Source organism: Choloepus didactylus, chromosome 3 (assembly GCF_015220235.1).
Source record: "Choloepus didactylus isolate mChoDid1 chromosome 3, mChoDid1.pri, whole genome shotgun sequence".
Classification (NCBI taxonomy): domain Eukaryota; kingdom Metazoa; phylum Chordata; class Mammalia; order Pilosa; family Megalonychidae; genus Choloepus; species Choloepus didactylus.
The window spans coordinates 87,511,463-87,532,446 of record NC_051309.1 but is presented as its reverse complement, the minus strand read 5'-3'; the positions used below and the strand labels follow the sequence as shown (position 1 = coordinate 87,532,446).

The 20,984-nt window shown below is 39.5% G+C and overlaps 1 protein-coding gene across 1 annotated transcript in view; it reads left to right on the top strand.

Moving 5' to 3' along the window:
* LOC119530328 overlaps nucleotides 1–14,338 on the top strand; it is a 344,232-nt gene extending 329,894 nt beyond the window's left edge. Inside the window, exon 5 of the mRNA XM_037831448.1 lies at nucleotides 14,146–14,338. Within this exon, the coding sequence (XP_037687376.1) occupies nucleotides 14,146–14,205 (60 nt within the window). The 3' untranslated portion in view covers nucleotides 14,206–14,338. The remainder of the gene's footprint in view (nucleotides 1–14,145) is intronic.
* The last annotated feature ends 6,646 nt before the right edge of the window (nucleotides 14,339–20,984 follow it).

Sequence of the window (20,984 nt, the reverse complement as noted above, 5' to 3'; positions counted from 1 at the left end):
CTGAATGAATAAATCTCAAAGACAGGTTTATTTCCTTTTAAAGCTTTATCTCCTCTGAGGGTAAGGTTGTATTTTCACTTCCCCAAATAAAGCATGTAGTGACATGGCTTTTTATGCTTGTGGGCTTCTCTGACTTCTGGGCTCAAGGACAGGACAGAATTGAGGAGGTCATGGGGGCTCACCTGGCTCAACAATAGAGCTGAGTGGAAGCCTGTGCTTTGCTTTCACTCTCTCTGAATGACAACAAGACACTCACATGGCAAAACACTGGAGATGTCCAGTCATGGTGGGACCAGGTTTTGTTTCCCTCAGAGGATATGAACAATTTAAGTAAATTATAACTGACATGAATTTTGGAAATTATGGGAAGATTCATGCAAAACCTAGAGAGAAGCTAGAGAGAGGTCTGAAAGATGTTGTGGTATTCATGAGGATGCTTTACATCTCTTTCTTATTCCAGGCATGTGATAGGATTGTGTTTCCCACCATCTCAATGAATTAGGTATGGCCTTGTGACTGCTTTGTACAATGAAGTTTGTGGGGAAGAGAAGCATGTCCCTCCTGGGTGGAGGATTTAAGAATCTAACATGGGCCCTGCAATGCCTTCCTATCCCACTAGCATGGTGAATGGCTGCTCTGTTAGCCTGGGTCCCTGATGGACTCTTCTTATGATCCTCTATGGACCTGTAGAGTGAGTAAGAAGTAATGTTTTGGTTGAAGCCACTGAGTTTTGGAGTTATTGGAATGGCAACATAGTCAGACTGATACGGAACTCATCACTACGCTGAAGCTCCCAGAATGAGGTGTATTAGAAATATGGCAAAGGAAATTGCTCAAGAGGAAAGCAGTTGAAAATTTCTTGTTTGTTTTGCCCTGAGGAATTGCTGGCCAGAGAATGCAGGGAAAGATTGAAAAGGCGTTAAAATGCCCAGGCCAGGCCCTTTAAAGCCTCTGACGTTGGTACAAAGACTGGATTCTAGCTCTTGCCAGCAACCTCTATGTCTTTGTAGCTGTGGCTAAGGGTGGTTTTGCTCAAAGAAGAGAGGGGATGGCAAGAATCTGTCCTAATGACCGGCTCTGGCAGTGGGGTCGAGGCAGCTGCCTGCTTCCGAGGCCAGAGGTCAGTATCCTTTCCAAACTGAAATGCTGAAGTTCCAAGCCCTGTGCTTCCCTTGGGTGAGAGGTCAGGGCTGTTTTCACACCTGGAGTAACTTCCAGCAACCAAGTTCTGCCTCCTGCTGATATGGGGAAGGCAGACGGTTGTATCCTGCAGATTGAGGGAAAGAGAAAGGTTTGATAGCAGAAAGGTTGGGTCCCGTGACAGCAGGTGGTTACAGCTTTCCCAAGGAACTGTGACAATGGTGACAGGCTGCAAAGTTATAGAAAACCATTCCATGAACCATAAGAGAAAGTGAGAGGCTTGTTTATCATTCTCTTCACTTAAGAAGAGTAACTTGTCAGAAATTGTCTGGGGAATGTTACTGCCCTTTTTGATGATCGCTTTTCTATTTTCCAGGATTGTAGTTGTTAGAGAAGTATCTCTAGTTCAAAGTGGCCGTCAGAGTGGTGAGGGATGGTCATGGGTAGTTCAGAGGACTGGGTTGGAGGAAGCAAATCCATGGCCTCAATGTGATCTCGGGGGCTCCTGCTAGGGGGTGGCCCCCCTGCAGAGGAAATGGGCGAGGCACAGAGGCTATAGCTGATGTTGGAAGTCTGCACGCTCCATCACATTTGAGCACCACATGGGGAGAGTGGTGAAATTCCTGACTTCTGGTCATATTGGAGTTCTTATTTGGAAACTAGAAGAATTGGAGGTTTATTTAAAAAAAAAGTTTTGTGGGAAATTTCAATACTTGTTTGTCATACAGATAACAAAACTGTGCTCTTGTTTACAACTTTGCTCAGCAGATCTCATCTATTTGTCAGGCATTTAATTGAGTGCTGGAGAAACAACAGAAGCACAAACACACACAGTTTTCTCCTTCACGGAGCTTATAGTCCAGGCGGAGACTAATGTTAATTAGTTCATCAATCAGTCTGTAAGTACTTAATAGTCAAGATGTGTTTTTTGAGCACGCATTATGTTGAGACTGGGGATATAAAAGGAAGCTAGTCAGGCAAAAATCGTGTAAACTGAGTCTAATGAGGGCTAAGAAAGAGAGTCTATAATCAGGATTTAACATAGTCAGGGAGAGTTTGTTCAGAGATCTGAGGGATGGGATTGCTTAACTGGGTGAATAAGAAGAGAAATGAATTCCAGGCAGAGGGAACAGCCCATGCAAAGGCCCTGTGGCAGGAGGGAGCTTGCTGAGAATGAGAAACAGATGCAGACCATATGTAGCTGGAGCAGAGAGATAGAGACAGTTTCATGGGCAAGTTAAGATCGAAGGAGTAGGGGTTTGGGGAGCCAGTCATGAAACGCATTCTAAAAAAAGTGAGAGGGGTCTAGGTTGTTTAGAACATGCATATATCCTTCTTTTGCTCCTTAGCATAGCACCATGGTTAAAAGCATGGATTCTGGAGTCAGATTGCCAGGGTTGAATCCCAGCTGTACTATTTACAAGCTTTGTGACCATAAGCAAGTTGCTTAACCTCTCTGTGCCTCAGTTTTCTTATCTGTAAAATGAGAGATAAAATAGTAGCTACTTCATAAATATGTTGGGAATATTAAATGAATTTATATATGTAAAATGTTTAGAACAATACAGACACTAGTTATAAGTGCCATATAAATGTGACCTAATATTTTTATCCTATATGATGGAGAACGTCACTGTTCATCAGATATCCTCCAATCAGTTAATGAATAAGAATCATATTCAGAACATGTAAATACATCATCAGTAAGAAAACCTATAACAAACTGTAGATCTCTGCAATGTCTATTTATGTTATGGAAAAAATGTATTTCTCAGGAAAATCATCTTGGAAAAGTCCTCTTTGAAAGCTAAGAGAATTAAAATACCTTCTCCTTTGCCCGATATGCATTTGAGATTTTTTGGAAAGAGTATATTCTTGCTACAGCTCAGGTGAAAATTGGAATTGACTAAAGGCAGAATTCACCTAAATCCTTTTAGCATTTTATCATTTATGCAATCAGTCTTAGGGTGATAGAGCTGGCAGCAACTTCAGAGATAAGCTAGTCGTTTGTTCTGATTTAATTGGTTTCTGTGTGAAGTGATCATATAAAAACAAGAGCTGCCAGCCTAAGAATTTAATAGACAAGTAATTAATTTAACTGAGTTGCTTCTGTGAAAATCAGAAATACCACCTGCAGCTTCTCCTCTGGCAGGTGGCAATGCATTTTTGCTAAAGGTTTTTTTCCTTCTATTTCTGAAAATAAAAATAACAACCAACCTTACTTTGTACCTGCAGATTTGGTAATAATGTGAGTCATCATGCTCTCCGTGTGGATGGGGTGTATTATTCAACAAATTTATTGAAAGCGTACTGTGTATTAGGCCTTGTGATGGATGCTTTTATATGATGCCTCATTTAATCCTCACAGTAATTACATGGATGGAGTCTTGGGCAGGTCTTGGGCCTGTTTCTCCTTCCATCTCTTGTTTGCCCTTCCTCTGCTCTGTTTTTCATTGTGGGAAACTGACTTCTTTAGCTTTGTTTCTTAGCCTCTCCTGCACCCTGGTTTCTTGCTGCATTTGGGCATTAGGAGGCATTGCTGGAGACTGCAGGGTGGAGAGAGAAGCCAGGGCATTTCTCCCATCCCTCTCTGCCCTGGCTGCATCTCTTCTATGGCTCCGGCTCTCACGCGACTGGCATGCTATGACTCCGGCTTCCACTAGGTGGCGCCACCCTTAGGCTCCAATTAGTCATGCCTTCCTGCTCTTGCTAATCTCTGGATTACCCCGAGTGCTATTGGTTCACAGTCTCCACCACCTGTGTGACCAGTTCCCTCTATTAAAAATATTTGAATTAATTTATTTGCTTGTTAAGACTCTGATAGTGTTTAGTATTGTTATACTCATTTTTCTTAATAGATGAGGAAACAGGACCATATGGGCTAAATAACTTGCCCCAACATCGGAAATCTACTAATTAAATCAAATTCCCCTCACTTCTAAGCTCATACATATTTCTAAGCTCATACTTTTTATGCTATTCTACCATTTTGCTATGGTGCCTTTATAACTCCATGGAAAAGGGAAACCTTACATAGGGGAGATCCCTCTTGGATCATTAGAATCATGACGGGTTTTACCACAGTCCCGTCCTAGTTCAACTGGATTAATGATCTACTACAGGATGAGATGGAGGGGCAACATCTTACATTCTCTTGAAAGACAATTATTAAGCTCTCAATCAGCAGATCAGAGAGACGCCCTTTTCTATGTCCACTAAAGCTTGGTCCTTTGGCAAATCCTCCACAAATCCATTGAGCCACCAAGTTTGGCCACCCATTCTGGCCAAATAATGAATTTCCATTATTTAAGTTTTCAGAAAATTAAGATCTTTATTCCTTTCCTTGAATTTACTTAGAATCAGAACAGGGATACTCTTATATTATTGCTAAATCTCACATAATATAAAAGATTTTGGCCTTTGCTATAATTTTATGCTTAATTTTTAGACTCTTCTGGTAAGAATAAATCATAGGCTAAAATGTTTGTGTTCTGAAAATACTGAAGGAATGTTACTATTAGGGCAACACTGATTTACTTGTAGAGACTCTCTTGTGATGAAGTTGGCATTCTAAAAAAGAACAAATAAACTGCCTCTGAAATCTGTCCTTCTTTTAAATAGTAAGAATAGATAGATGGGACCAACTGGTGAAGGCTAGATTAAAGAATCCGGGGAAAAGGGAATAGGAGGGGGGTTCAAATGTGAAGACATCACGGCTGTGGGTGATTTGACCACATATTTAGGAAAATACATAAAATTGTTGATTGAACTTGGAGATGGGTCTGGATGGAGGGTAGGGATGTATTGTTGTAATTAGGTAGTGAAAAAGAAAAGTAACAACGACTTGAACTAAGTAATTGTGGAATAGAAGCTACAGGTGGACATATAAGATGAAGTGGAGGTATAATTGAAAAGTTTTGCTCAGTAGTGTAGGAGAGGAATGGGGAGAGAACAACTGAGGATGATTGGAGGTTTGGATTCTTCACGACTTTATCTATCTAAATAACTCTTCATCCTGCAGGGGAATTTTCATATTACTGTGGGAAACTGGTTGGTGCCCATTTTTCATTTGATGAGTAGAGAGAAGAGTGCAAAGTAGCTTAGAGAGTATGGTTCTGTATTTCCATTTGAGGCAGAAGGATAACAACTAAGAGATTCTTAGTTCATTGGTACAACTTGAGATCATGGTATGTAAAGTAAATGGAGCACCTTGAATTTACTCATCACAAAATGAACAGTGAAGAATTCACAGGAATTTTCAGATATTTATAGATGTCTAGAACATCCTTCTAAGTTAGGAATTTTGTACAGGGTCAAGCAAGGAGTGAGGCAGTTATCTACTTCAGATTCACCTGGGGTCAGAGGCAAGCCTTAAGCATGGTTCTCAGACCAGCATACCGGGCCATGACAGTCACTGCCCTGAGGGCAGGGCATGTTCTCTCTCACCTTTGGGTCCTTGATTCTATTAGTCCTCTCTCACCCTCAGTACCCGCTCCTCGCCACATCTATGTCCTCCCCATCTTTCATACCCTGAGCATCTCCTGCTGCCCAATCCCATCCTAAATAATTTGTTTTCCTGTAAACTTTCATAGTGTAGTTTCACATAATTTTGTACTTGATTATAAATTGCATTTTATTTCTCTTTAATTTCTCTGACTGTATGAGTCTCATGTTTCCAACTAGACTGCAAACTCTAGTTTGCATTGCAGAATTATTTCTTATTTTTTGTTATCCTTCACAACACCTAATCCGGAGAAAACACTTGTTAAATTGTTGAATTAGTCTAAAAAACTTGCCCCAGACTTCTAACAGATAGCTTATTTACTTAGTAACCTTTAACTTGGTTCTTTATCTATTGGGCTTCCACTATGCATATGAACATGCACTGCAAGTTTTGAACACTAAAAAAAAATTCCTTCCAGGCAAAAGAATACTGCAGCCCTAGATTCCAGAAATGGTGATGGGGAGGGAGGGGGAAAGAAAGAAGAATTCATTTAGATGTACAGCTTGTTCTTTCCCCTGTGGGGGAACTGATTTTCTGCAAGTTACTGGAAGCAAAGCTGCTCAAAGCAATTATCAGTTCATGTTCACACTCTGGCATGTATTAGAAAAACAATACAGTAAGAAGAGGCATAGGCCAAGAGATTCTTGGTGGGGCATTTGGATCAATAGGGTTTTCTGCTTTAAGAACAGTAGGTTCAATATTAATATAAGATCAGCAGCTAGTGTTTTAGCCAAGAATCTTATGGCAAATTATAGTTACCTGTTAAAATATTCACAATAACTATTAGCTGTAGGTATTTTGAGTCCCATTTTTAAAAAGAGAAAACTAAGATCCAGAGAGTTTAAGTAAGTTCATGTCAATATGTCATCTCCTATAAAAAACCTTCTTTGTACGTCAGTATGGGTTAAGCACTCTTATATCTCCAGTATAAACCTGTGGATACCTTTATCATAGCCCCTATATGTTATGTTATTCTTAAAATATAATAATATAATAATCTGGTTTATGTATCTGTCTACCCTATTAGATTGCAGCCTCCTTGAGGACAGGGAAAGTTCAGGTTCTAGGTCCAGTGCTTTTTTCCTCTGTGTTACAGTTACAATACCATTTTCATACATGTCATAAATCTCAAGATGTTAAAACACAGAATGCCTTTTGGTTATTTAGAATAATTACTAACTGTATTATGCAGGTAAGGTTACTTGATGTATCCTCCCCGTCTATGGGAAGGAGGACTTAGAATGTTTTATTTCTTATGAGATATCCAGGGCATTGCATTTCAGTAGTCAGAGAAGCTGTTTCCAGAAGTTAACATCAAAAGAGGATAGCTTATGGTTATAATTGCTCCCTGGCAGAAAGGTTACTGTGGACACTGGAGAACATTCAAGGTTAATTTTGTAGAACCGTGGCTAATGAGACAAATCATTTGGCCATGGAGACGGCTCAAGCTGAAAGAGTGTAAAGAGATGCAGAGTGGGGAGCAGATCATAGGCCCTGCCCTGTGCTTTGGAGGAGTTTGTGGTAAAGAGAAGATAGGCAGAAATGAGTCATTCAGTTGGCTGTTGGCAGAGCTGGACTCAGATGTCACAGCTGGGCTGTCATCAGCAGCTCTGGATTGACATCAGCAGCAAGAGACACCAGCTAGTCAGGGACTTGAGTCAGGGGCAAGAAGAGTTTGAATCATGTAAGAAGAAAATCATCTTTTGGGAACACCACACAAGAGCATCAAGCTCCTCTCTTGCTCTCCAAAGTCTAACTACACTCAGCTGATTTGGGGACTTCATATAAGAGATGCTGTGCCTTGTCCTAGATCATGTAGAAAGTTAGAGGCCAGGCTGGGTTGAACAACTGAGTCATCAGACTCCCAGGCCAGTGCTCTACCCACAAACCACACAGAAAAAGGGAGACATAAACAAATTTTTCAAAAGTTGTGATATCAAATAAGGAACATCCTGACACTTGGACTGCTTGCTTCTGCAAAGCAAAAAAGGTGTTTTGGGTATTCAGTGGCTGCAATTATTTGACAGGGCAGCTTGGCATCATTCTCAGCAGGTGATTCTTATAGATTAAACCAAAGAAATACTGCAGTAGTACAGTCATATGCAGGTTATTACTGTATCTTTATTGATATATAAGAAACTCCAATGATGCATGCAAGAAAGAGATGTAAGTAGAAATCCCTTCCTGTGTAAGCAATGCTATCCCTTTCAAATGGGAATCAATAGCACATAATTAAAATGATAGTAATCTTCAAAATTATTTTTTGAAAAGATAATAAAGAACTTTCATTTGCTTAACACTTAATTTTTCAAAACATTTTTTTGAATCCTATCTCATTTGATCATCCCAGCTACTTCTGCAAAACCCAGAGGCAGTAGTAGTTGTTCATTTTGCAGATGAAGACACTGAGTTCAGAGAGGTTTGATGATTTGCCCAAGGTTACATGGTAGTTATTGTCAGAACCAGGACTTGGTTCTTTATCTAGTGTTTTTATGTAGTGAAGTTTACAATACCTTATCTGAAATTCTGAAATCCAAACAATATAAGTATTTTTTTCTCTTTTTTAATTCATTTCTTGGCAAAACTTCTCCTGTTCTGAACTAATTTATCAACTAAACATCTTTTGAGGTGATCAAAGGCTCTTTTAATATCTTCTTTAGGGAGAATAATTGTATGTTTTATTACAGAAATATTGTGTTCACTTACAAGATGTTGTCCCAGACTGGTATGTAATATTTGTTATATGGACCACATTGTCTTTCTAAAGTTCAACAACATTCTGAATTCAAAAGCAGACCTGAACCGACTGAGTTTCAGATAATTATTGTGGCCCTTTAGCAGACTGCCTCAGGAAGTAAGGTGTTTCAGCTAATCAGATATGCTGGCTAATAGTCACTGTATGCCATACATGTATCACTAATATTGAACAAATTGGACCATAATAAAATGCTCTTAATATTGACTCAGCTGTTGTTGCTAGGGTTAAAGAAGATAATTCAGGCAAATCATTTGGCACAATGTCTGGTTCACAGGACACATTCCATAATTAGAGCATTAGCTATTATCTTTCTTAATTAACTTTGTATCCTGATATTACAGGTGAGGAAATAGTAACAGGCAGAGAGGTTAAGTAACTTGCCCAAGGTCACTCAGCTAGTAAGTGTCACGACCAGGACTGAAACTCAGACTCTGTCTGACACCCAAAACATATGCGAAACCAGCAGGGTAGGAATAATTCTTGCATCTTCCAGGAAACTCTGGAAATCCTTCCAGATCATCATTATGGAAATTAATTACTGAATCATTGGACCATAGCATGTGGAAGTGCTGTTTATGGCCTGCTGGTTAAGCCAGGTTTGCTGGCTAGAGAGAGAGAGATACAGGGAGCGGGAGAGGGGGAGGAAGAGATTAAAACCATGAGAAAATACCTTGTAAATTAAAATGCTAGAATGACTTTAAGAAGGAGAGGCTGGGAAACCTCTATTCCAGAGAATTATTACACGTACAGTAACTCCCTTGGATGGATTGATGATTTTCTTCTAAGAATTTGAGCAAAGACATTCCCAGGACTTTTCCCAAAATTCTGTAGATCAGGCCAATGAAACCTAAGGTTCTGGGTGAAAATAACCATGACTCGTTTTATGTATACATACTGAGAACACCCTCCACTATCACCCTCCTTTCCCTGTGGCTTTTTTGCCTTTTCAGTTTCCTTACTTTGAACCTAGGGCTTTCCTTTTTCTAACCATGCTTTGGAGGGGAGTAGTGCCTGTCCCCTGAAACTGGGGATGGCAGGTGGGCAGAGAAAAGAGAGGACAAGAACAGAAGCCTGAAATGCAAAAACCCGGGAGTTCAGAGGAAAGAAATCCTTGTCTCTAAAATTGATTCTCATCCCGCAGCTCCCTCTGTCACAATTCAAATCCCAGATGGAGAGAGGAGGGATCGAGTGCCTGGTGCCTGGTCTGTCAGGACAGTCTGGCAAGAATGTGAGCCTCTCGGAAGCTGAGCCTGAGATTAAGAGGACCTCGGTGCAATTGTGTTGACAGCTGCTCCAACTCACCCTCGTGTCGCGAGCTCGCTTGCCAGGGCAGCATCGGTGTGTGTCTGGCTTTATTTGCTATTTAGGACACGGCACTTGAAAGGTGCGCCCTCCCCCAGACTCCTTGACATTTGTCCAGAGATTAATGGGGCTAATCCCTTTCTTGGAAGAATTGGTCATGGAGTATGTATTCGGGGAGGGGGAGGGGGCAGGCAGGAATTGAAGAGGCAAGGATTAATGAAGGCACTGGGGCTTGCTGGACACTCTGAAGGGAGAAAAGAGCAAATTTCTCTGCTGTTCTGGATGAGGTTGACAGGTGGGCAGGAGACTGCGGCTCCTGTGTTCCGTGCAGCTTTGCCAGAAGGTCTGCGCACACCAGCGGTAACGACTCTTGACAGCACCAGCTGTCAGTCAGGGAGGCAGTGCTCCCGGGACACCTTGGCCTGCCATTCTCTTCTCTAGTACTGAGGGCAGAAGGTGAGAGCCTCGAGATGGGCCTTCCCAACTGTGAAAAACACACAGTGCTTGAATGGTGATGGTTACAAGAGGTTACTTTAAAATTTTTGTTTTGAATCAGATATTGAAAATAAATACCATTTATTACTCCATTTATTATTTTAGATTTTTGGTCGAGGGAAGGGAGGGAACCATGGACAGTGTTTTGTTATGCTATATGAAGCCATCCGTATTTTGGGCAGGGATGCAAAGCTCTTCACTTTATTGTCTAATAATAATAGCTTACATTTACTGAGAGCTTCCTATATGCCAAGGCACTGGTCTAAACACTTTACATGTATTTTTTTATTCTTCTCAACAGCCCACTTGAAGTTGGTGCCAATATTGTCTTCATTTTACATAGGAGACAGAGGTTAAGTAATTCCCTCATGGTCATTTGTAAATGGTGGCACCAAGACTCAAACTCGGAAGTCCATTTCATGGCCCCATCCTCTTGACTCCACCAGGCTGTGTCACCACCAGAGAGAGGGGATAGCGTTTTGCCTGGACCATGACTTAAGTGAGATTGAACAGTTAGTTGAGGATAATGCATCCTGGCAGAGCTGAGGATAAAGAGCCATGGTACTCCTTTGAGGTCCCTGGGAACTTCAGAAAAATATGTGTCTGGTTGTGCTATAGGTGGAAAATTTCCTCCAGCTAACAGGACTCCATTTGTGTGCTGTGCTTCTTTGTAAATTGCAGCAGATACCAGCATAACGACTCTGAAAGGACTGGTAGTTAATCAAATGTACAAGGAGGGAGTTTCTTACAAGTGGGATTTTTATATTTATAAAAACCGTTAATAGTGAGGAGTTTAAAAAATGCTGTTGCAAGGTGAAAAGAAATCTACAAAGATATGAATATCTGTTCATCCTTTGCCAGAGGTAAGGTCACAGAAATTACTGTGGGGAGGAACTGAAATGACAGATGCTACTGTCAGAACGACTGGAGCGTTTGGGGCATATCTTTGTGGTTTTGAGCATGAACTGTCTTCCATTTAGGAGTATCTGATTTCAATCTGCTTGTCCCTTGTAAACAACCACTGCCCACCCAGCAGGAAGCACACACAGCTTCTCCTTTCTTAGCCATTTTGTTTTCTGGTTGTGGGGCTAAGGTAATCCTAGAAGCCAGTACACACTCTCAAGTTGGGTAAGGAAAAGGGAGGAGAGTAGATGTAAAGCCGGCTCACCTCCTATTTAATCTTTAAATCATCCCTAAGTAGGAGTATTATCTTCACATTAATGTAAGGAAATTAAAGGTTAAAGATGTTAACTCAAGATCACACAAGAGTAAGGGGCAGTGTCCGTCAATAGATGAATGTATAAACAAAATGTGGTATATCTATACAATGGAATATTACTCAGCCATAAAAAAGGAATGAAATTTTGGTAGTGGATGATGGTGATGGTAGCCCAGTTACATTGTGAACATAATTAACAGCACCAAATTATGTATTTGAATGTGGTTAAAAGGGAGAAATTTTAGGTTGTATATATGGTACTAGAATAAAAAATTTAAAAAAATCCATGGAACTGCACAACACACACAGTGAACCCTAAGTCAAATTGTGGACTATAAAATTATAGTAGTGTGCTTTCCTCAATTGTGACAAATGTACCACCCCAATACAAGTTGTTAATAATAGAGGAATTCTATATTTTATGTATAATTGCTCTATAAAACCACAAGTTCTTTAATTAAGGAAAAAAAATGAAGTTCTGCCATAGGTTATAACGTTAGAGAAATAAGCCAGATATAAAGGAACAACTACTGTGTGATTCCACTTATATGAAATATCTGGAGTAAACTAATTCATAGAGAATAGTCCAGGAACTGGAGAGAGGGAGAATGGGGAATTATTGCTTAATAGTTACAGAGTTTCTGTTTGAGTTGATGGAAATGGATGGTTATGATGACAGCACAACATTGTGAAGGTAGTTAATACCACTGAATTGTACACTTAAAAATGGTGAAAAAGGGAAATTTTATGTTATATATACATCTGTATATTACGTAGTAAAATTTTTAAAAAAAGGAATAAATGGCAAAGCAGGATTTGTGCATAGGCTGCAAGGACTGCAGTGGTTCTTTACACATTGCATCTGCTCCTACTTCTCACTCTGTCTCCAGCACTTGGTGGTAAAGATGATGAAGGACAGGAAGGGAAAACTTCATCCTGCTGCCTGGGTATCAGCCCCCTTCCCTGCCCTCTGCTTTGTGCCAGACCATATTGAAGCTTCCAAAGTCTGCTTGCCTTACAGAAAGGGAAGGGGGAAAGGTGTAGGAGAAAGTAGGAATCCTTGCTTTCTAATGCCCATTTCCCATCTTTTTCCTAGTCCAACCACAGTCCCTCTCTCTCACTTGCTTCTCAGATGCCCAGATCTTCCCAGCAACTTAGAGTTGAGGGAGACTCCACCTCTGCTGACACCCTAAGACAGAAAACAACTTTGGTAGTCCTCATTAGCCTCAACCTGCCAAGGCAGAGGAATAGATCTTTCTTTCCATATACTCAGGAATGTTTTACAAGATCCCTCACAGTACAGGATTACAGTTCAGGATTCATTCCACCCAGGAAAACTTGATGCTAGAGTTTGCCAGAAGAGAACATGAGTTCCAGACCAAAAACTTCCAAACAAACCATTGAAACTGGCTCTTTTTGTGAGTTGGGGAACACACGTGAAATCTTCTGCTCCCCCCCATGGAGAGTGTTCAATTTCTGGTAAAATACTCAGTGGATTTCATGTTGTAGTACTTTTTGCATGAAGACCAAATGTCTGAATTATACAAGATAACACCATCTATATCCATCTGACCTTATTTTACAATGGCTTAGTTTGTAGGCAACAGGAAAGCACAGCTAATTGTTCTTTCTTCATATGGCTGTGGTGCCTTGTGCATGTGTGCCCCACAGCACACCTTCCACTACAGTCGTACATTCACCTGCCTTTGTCTCACATCAGACTGTGAACTCCGTGATTGCATGGACCATGTTTTAACTTATTTTGAATCTTAGCATGATATCCTTTGATTCTTACCCTCTCCAGTTCATTTTCTACACAGCCGCCAAAGAGAGTTTTCGAAAACATAAATCAGATCATGCAATTTATTTGCTTAAAATCTTTCAAAGTCTTTCCACTGCTTTAAAATAAAATAGACATGACTTATGGGGTCTTACCACTTTGGGCTGGTTCTGGCTTTTCTCCAGCCTTTCTCCAGGCCTCCTGGCCTTTGCTTAGTGCTCTGCTGCCTCAGGGAATTGGACCTTGCTCCTTCCTCTGGCTGGAATTGTCTTTTCTGGTGTTTGCATGGCAGGCTCCTTCCCACGCCTCAGGTCTTAAATGCTTAAATGTCACCTTAAATGTCAGAGAGAAACTTTCCTTGAACACTCGCAAGTAAGTCCTCCCTGTTACTTTCTATTTCTACGTCCTGTTTAATTTCTTTATAGTACATATTGAAATCAGCAGTTTCTTTCTTTATTGACTTTTTGGGTGAGTATGGGGGCTCTCTGTTTCTACCTCTTAGAATTTAAGCATCCCGAGGACAGGATACTGATGGGTTCATGGCTCTATCTTCACCATGTACCTTGCTTGGAGCAGGTGCTCCATAAATATGTGTTGAATAAATGAATAAATACATAGATGAACAAATGAGCATCACAGAGATTTTCTTACAGTTGTGTGTTCTGTGTATCCTGTCTCTTTTCCAAGCCAAACTGCCATTGGACACTCTACGTGCTAATAAGAATGACTTTGGGAGATTCTCATTCCTAATTTAGCTTCTAGACATAGCTCTTTGAACAAAATATCTGGCTTTATAAGAAGCTTTAAAATAAATGCAGGTGGATATTGGGAACTAGCCCCTCCTAAAGCTGCTGTCTCAGTGAAGCTTCATTCCTTCCTGGAGCTGACCACCTTTGGAAATAGGTTCTTCTTTTTGTCCTACCTAAAGCCCTATTTCTCTTTTCTAGGACTTGCTTCAGCCTTCAGAAGAGCAAGGAGTGCATCTCACTGACTCTACAAGCATTTAGGATGATTTATTCTTTTCAACCCTGATAACTCCCAAATTCGTCTTGCAAAAAAGGAAAGGTGACCAGTTTCCAACAGATCACGGTGTCTCTACTTCCTCTATTGTGCCTCAGTGTGTTCAGTAAGGCCCTAAGAGCACACTGTAGAAAGTACCTCCACCAAAACATCCATGTTACATAAATGGGTTGTAATGTGCTTTTTTAGACTAAGATCCTATTTTGTTCCAAAGTTTTATTTGTTTATATTTACAATGTAAGGATTTCCAGTGTGGCATTTTGATTAAGTTCCTACAGCACCATTAATGATAACCAGCGTGGACTCAAAATAGAAAAAACAGCAGGCATTTTTCCACTAGTATTCAGGAAAATTATATTTTGTATCTGTATTGTCGCTCTTTGAAGATTGGAAAATAATTTCCTAAATTGTGGCCTCAGGTGATAGTCTCCTAAATACAGAGTCTTCTCTCAGTGAAAGGGGTGGCGTTCTTGTTTTGTTTATTGCCTTTGAATCATTTATAGGTTTAAAGCCACCCCACTGAGCACTGACTCATCTCTGCCAGGTGCACTGAACCTCAGTGGGTTGGAAGTGAAATGTGGGGTCCCAAGCAGGGAAAAAGATAGAAACCACATACATAGTTTATTTCTCACAGATGTTCACATGAATAGACGTAGAAATTTACGTAGCCTCTTTCTCTTTTCATTTGATAAGAGACAAAGTAAGAACAATGTATTGGGAAGGCAAGGGACAATGAAACTGTGAGAAGAATTGCGAATAACCGTGTTCACCAATGCTGTCAAGAGAATAAGCTCCATTGACAAGTGTATTGATTTTTATTCCCAGGAGCACAGGGAATTCGGCTCTTGATGAATCATAAGCAAGTGACTGTTACATGAGGAAGGGACTAGAGCCTGATCTGTGATGATGACTTGAAGACTTGACTATTGATTTCTCCCCTTTCCCAGTATCCTGAAGAGCTGTAAGGAAATCATTGTGCAGTGTCAGGGTCATGACAATCCTTGAAGCTTTGTGATACTGCTAAGATGTGAGCTACAGATTTTTTTTCCGCCTGTGGCAGTACAGTCAGTTTTGGTCTGTGTCTACATAGTAACCTGTCATCTTGTGGTATTGCATTCTCTGTTCTGTCATGCAAGAAAAGATAGCAGAGTCTAGTGAAAGAGAGACATTTGCTATGACTTTATACGTTGGACTCTCTAAGTAGAAGTTTGGAAGCTCTTTTTATTCCTCCAATTTACTGTGCTTCTATAATTGTCATCAATGACTATATGCATGGTAGCATCTGAAAATGTTCTTATGGTCCAAAGAGCCAAGTTTCTTTAAGGTTTGGCTAACTGAGTCAGAGATTAACATGCTTTTCCAAAATATTATGCTCCTTCTAAAATTGATACTATCATATCACATTTTGAATTAATGTTTCTCTGAGGGAGGTAGAGGAAAGGAGAGCTACTCCCCTCTCCCCTGCTCTGGCAACCATTGCCTGTCTCTGTTGAAGCAGCAATGCAGATAGGACCTGCTAGATTTTCCAGACCCATAGGCACTGTTCTATTGCTACCTCCAAATATTTTCTTTACACCAGTAAAAAACTTAGACATGTATTTGTAACCTTAAATCATACTTCCTTACTCTTGTAAAACTTTCACTTTGTGAATAATAAAAATAATACTCATTAGTTAGGGTGGGCTAACTGTTTTAAGAAACAGCTCCCATATAACAGTGGTTCAACACAATGAAAATCTATTTCTTGTTCATGGGAAGGGGAGTCTGCTCCATGCAGTCACTCAGAAACCTAATTTCCTCCATGCTGTGGCTCCACTGTCCTCTCTATTAGGCTGGCAGATGGGGAAAGAGAGTGAGTATTATATATTAGAGATGTTTATGGGCTGGCCTTCAGGAATTCACATCATAGCCACTTAATTTTATTATCTAGAATTTGGTTATATAACCACACTGTAGTAGGAGGGAGGTTTAAAAAAATGTAGTCTAATACTGTGGCCAGGAAGAAAAGGAAAACACAAATATTGGTAAACACTAGCAGACTTTGCCATATCAAAAAACTTAAGAAAAAATTGTTAAAAGAACAAAACCTGTTCATTGTTTAATATAACACCTTCAAAATGCTGTAAATCCTGTAAACTTGATATGAATCAGACAGCATCAGACATAAGATTAGATAGTGCCGAGTAACTATCTGTGGAATGACCACATGCTCACTGGAACTATCCTCAATGATATCTTCATCCAGAGTTGGCTCAGGAGCACCTGAAGTGGAAGCAGCACCCAATTCAGATGTTGTAGGACAGTGTTTGATGCCCTCTTGATCCTGTTTCTGATGTCTGTCTCTGATGGAAATTCTTCAGTTTAGTGCACAGATATTTTATTTCTGGGATAGAATAGTCATAGGCTCAAAACACTGAATAAACTTTTGTTATATAATCAGTAGTTTGATGACAGATTCATTTACATAGAATTTTCTTCTTATTTTTCTATTTCTTGAGAGATTTCTGAGTTAATGATAGATTCCCTTGGCCAACAACATCGTGTGAGTCATAGTGTTTTAAGGAAATTTATCCTATAAATCTGCTTTTGTGACCATCAAGATTGTATGACTTCAGGATGTTCTGTATTACTTTACCTTTCACCAAACTCAAACCATCTGGGTATTGGGGCAACTGAATATCGGATCATCAGATGTCTGTATATTAAAATGATCTGCCTCACATGTCTTTTTCTCCTGTTAGACTTTCTTGACCATTAGTTCCTTGAGCCCTAGGACTGTAATTTATGTTGCCCCCTTGGCACCTGGTTCATTTTCTCTGATGTAGAAAGCCCCCCGTTAGTGTTTACTGCACTGGCTCTGGAAGTGTGGTCCCTGAATCAGGAACATCATCTTACATGGGAATTCTGTTAACATGCAAATTCTCTAGCCCACTGCAGACCCAGGAGTTAAAAACTCTGGGGGTGGGGCCCAGCAATCTGTGTTTTAACTCAAGAGTACTGATGTCCGCTAAAGTTTGAGAACCATTGTTTACTAAACTGAAATGAACAGGTCTTAACAATTAAAAATACCTCGACAATAGTGGGTATTTCATTGTTGCTCACTGTTTTTAATAGTATTTGCTCTAATCTTGGCTTTAGCTCAAGTTTAAGTAAAACACATTGGGAACTATTTCCTAGAATCAGAGACCTCTGGGATTTATCCATAATAATAGAACTTTTTGTAATTTCACAAGTGTCCCATAAAACCTCATTGATATCAAAGTATAGCTTCAAGAACCACTTTTAAATGTTCCAGATAATTTTCAAAGAGATTTGAAGGGATATATTTTTATATATTTTAAAAATAAGTTCACACCCTACTGAAACTTCATTTGGAAGATTCTTAAACGGGGAGAAATTTTAGGTGAAATACATGGTTTTAAGATAATATAGATAGCTTTAAGGCTGGTTAAGACATAGACTGGGGAGGCAGACAGTGTATACATCTAGACTCTTACATTTAGAAACGTTTTGGTCTGGGGCAAGTTATTATTTTTTTTTTGCAATTTTATTCAGATGTAATCACATAACATACAATCATTCAAAGTGTACAGTCAGTTGTTCACTGTATCATCATATAGTTGTGCTTTCGTCACCACAAACTTTGAACATTTTCATTACTCAAAAAAAAAAATTAAAATTAAAATAAAAAAGAACATCCAAAACATCCCTTTCCCCTCCTCCCCCCATTGTTCATTTTCTTTTTTAAATACAGTTTGAGATATATTCACACACTCTATAGTCATCCACAGTGTACAGTTATTCACAGCACCATCATACAGTTGTGCATTCATCAACAGAATCAATTTTTGAAAGTTTTCTTTACTCCAAAATAAAAATGAAAGCCAAAAAGGGCACCTAAATCTTTCCATCCCCTCCATCCCACCCTATTCTTCAACTAATTTTTGTCCCCAGTTTTCCACTCATCTGTCAATACACTGGATAAAGGGAATGTGAGCCACAAGGTTTTCACAGTCACACAGTCACACTGTGCAATCTACATAGTTATACAATCATCTTCAAGAATCAAGGTCACTGGGTTGCAGTTTGACAGCTTCAGATATTTCCCTCTAGCCATTCCAACACACTAAAGACTAAAAGTTGATATCTATGTAGCACATAAGAATACCCTCCGGAGTGACCTCTCGACTCCTTTGAAATCTCTCAGCCACTGGAACCTTATTTTGTTTCATCTCTCTTCCCCCTTTTGGTCAAGAAGATCCTCTCAATCCCACAGTGCTGGGTCCAGGCTCATCTCCAGGAGTCATTTCCCACATTACCAGGGGGATTCACAACCCCGGGAGTCACATCCCACATAGTGGGGAAGGCTGTGAGCGCACCTGCCGACTGGGCCCAGTGAGAAAGAGGGCCACATCTGAGCAACAAAGAGGCTCTCTAGGGGGGGCTCCTGGGCACAATTATAAGTGGGCTTAGCCTCTCCATTGCAGCAACTAACCTCACAAGGGACAGCCCCCCTATCGAGGGCTCGACCCTCTAAATTGGCAGTCCTCAATGTTTGCAAGAAAATCAGCAATAGCCCGCGGCAAGTTATTTAACCTCGAGGTGCTCCAGTTTCCTCTGTGAAATGGGAATGATAATAGTGGCTGTCTCACAGGGCAGTTGTAAGAATAAATTGAGTTAACATTTGCAAATAATACAGAATGGTACCATGGTAAGTGCTATGTAAGTGTTTATTAAGTCAGTGAAATAATAATCTTTAAAGAAATTCAAAACACTTTAGGATACCCTATGAGTCTAGCTGTGATGCAGTAGTATTGCGGGCAGAGCGTTAGTATTGGAGGTCATAGTATTTTTAGAGCAGTGTTTCCCTACAGATGCCACATGACTAATTTGTGTCAGAAAACACCCGCAGTTCTCTCAAAAATGCAACTTCCTGGACTCATCCTCACCCCCAGTTTTACTAATTCAGAATCTCTCAGCGTGAGCTCCATTAGCTTACATTTTGAACGAACTCCTCAGGTGATTCTTATGCAGAGTAAGAGTTGAGAAACATTGCAAAAGAGCAGCATTCTCCAAATTGTTTGTTCCTGTACCTATCAGTAAAATATTTTGAGCATATTAACCCCAATATGTTTATTCATAAATATTTGCATATAATACTACACCAGTATATTATATACACGGTAAGACATATGAAATAGGAATACAAGGAAACACTAAAAAGGAGATTATATTTTATAGATGATTTTATGTTATTAATGGTACAAAAATATTCTACTTCTAAAAATATTACTATATTTTAGTGAAAGCAATGTGATTGAATGTGCTATAATTTTGAAAATGTTTGCTTAACATTCTGTGATATAGCAATTTAAAGATCTGCTTTAAAAGTTCAGTTTATTTCTATATTTGAATCTAATGGCTATTGTAACTGAAAAGATAACTTACAAGAATATGTAGATGCAAATGGAAGGAGTACATCATTAACTATGCTTATTAAATCAGCACATTCTTTTATTTTCCAATCTTATTCAGTAATTATACAAAGAAGTTTTATCACATTCAGATAATAAATTCCCACCCTAATTTGTCAGTCAGTTGCTCTTATAAACTAATCAAATAAGTCCCATTTTATCAAATAAGTTCAGACCCTACTGAATCTCTTTATTTGAAAGATTTCAAAATAGATACAATTTTAAAGAAAGCAGATAAAAGAATATTTTAAGTGAGACATAGTGTTTTAGGCAACAAAATCACATAATCATGGAAACTTTTCCAAACATCTGTTTTCAAAATGTTCTCTCTTTTAAAAAGCTATTCTTTTAAGAATTATTTGCTAAAACACCCTTATCATGGAGGGAAAGATTAAATGGATTTATTATTTTGAAGAAAATGTCTTCTAGTTACCTACAAGGATTGGCAATATCTTATAGCATAGAAAAGATCAGAAAATTTGAACACTTGTATTTTTGTAAAAGAAACATGCTTAACTCATCTTTAAGTTTGACAGCTCTTTAGCACTTTGCCATGAGATAGTCAATGACCTTGTGTGGAGGACAATAGTTTTATGGACCCTGCCATCCCATCCCATTACAAAATAGTATAAGGTTTCTACTATTTAAAATGAAGTAATCCATAACTTAATCAGATAAATACTTGCAATGTGTTGAAAGCAAATCAATGGTTGAGGATTCCTCTATAGGCAACTATGAGCTCAGAACTCCTATGATTCTCTGGGGGCATCTCACTTACCACGCCCCATCTTTAACTTTCCAACACAGAGCCGACTGAATGTGCCACTCCCATTCCATATAGCAAATACAAGTCAAGCTTAATTTCTATTTTAGTTTTTGGATTAAAAGTAAATATAAATGGAAATTCAACTATTTTCCATATTTTTATACATCGATGAATAGTTTTTCCAATCTCCTGGGCTGCTATCTGCTTTGGAGACTACTACTCTAAGATGAAGAGAAGTTGGTGTATAGATGATAGAGAACAGAAACAGGATTTGTGGAGATGTGAAGAAAAGAACGACCTGAGATACAGTAAAGGATAACACACAGAGAATGGATGGCAGTCGGGAATGGGACCAACGTACGGAGTTAGAAGTGGTTGTGTGTGTGTCACGAGTTGTGTACTCCTGAAACAGGCTCTGAAATGGACATTGGCATACAACAAGTTTATTAGGGAGCACTCTTGATATCCAACCCTTGGAAGGAGGGAGAAGTTGGGCTGCAGTCAGTTGGTCTCAGCCAGCTTCATG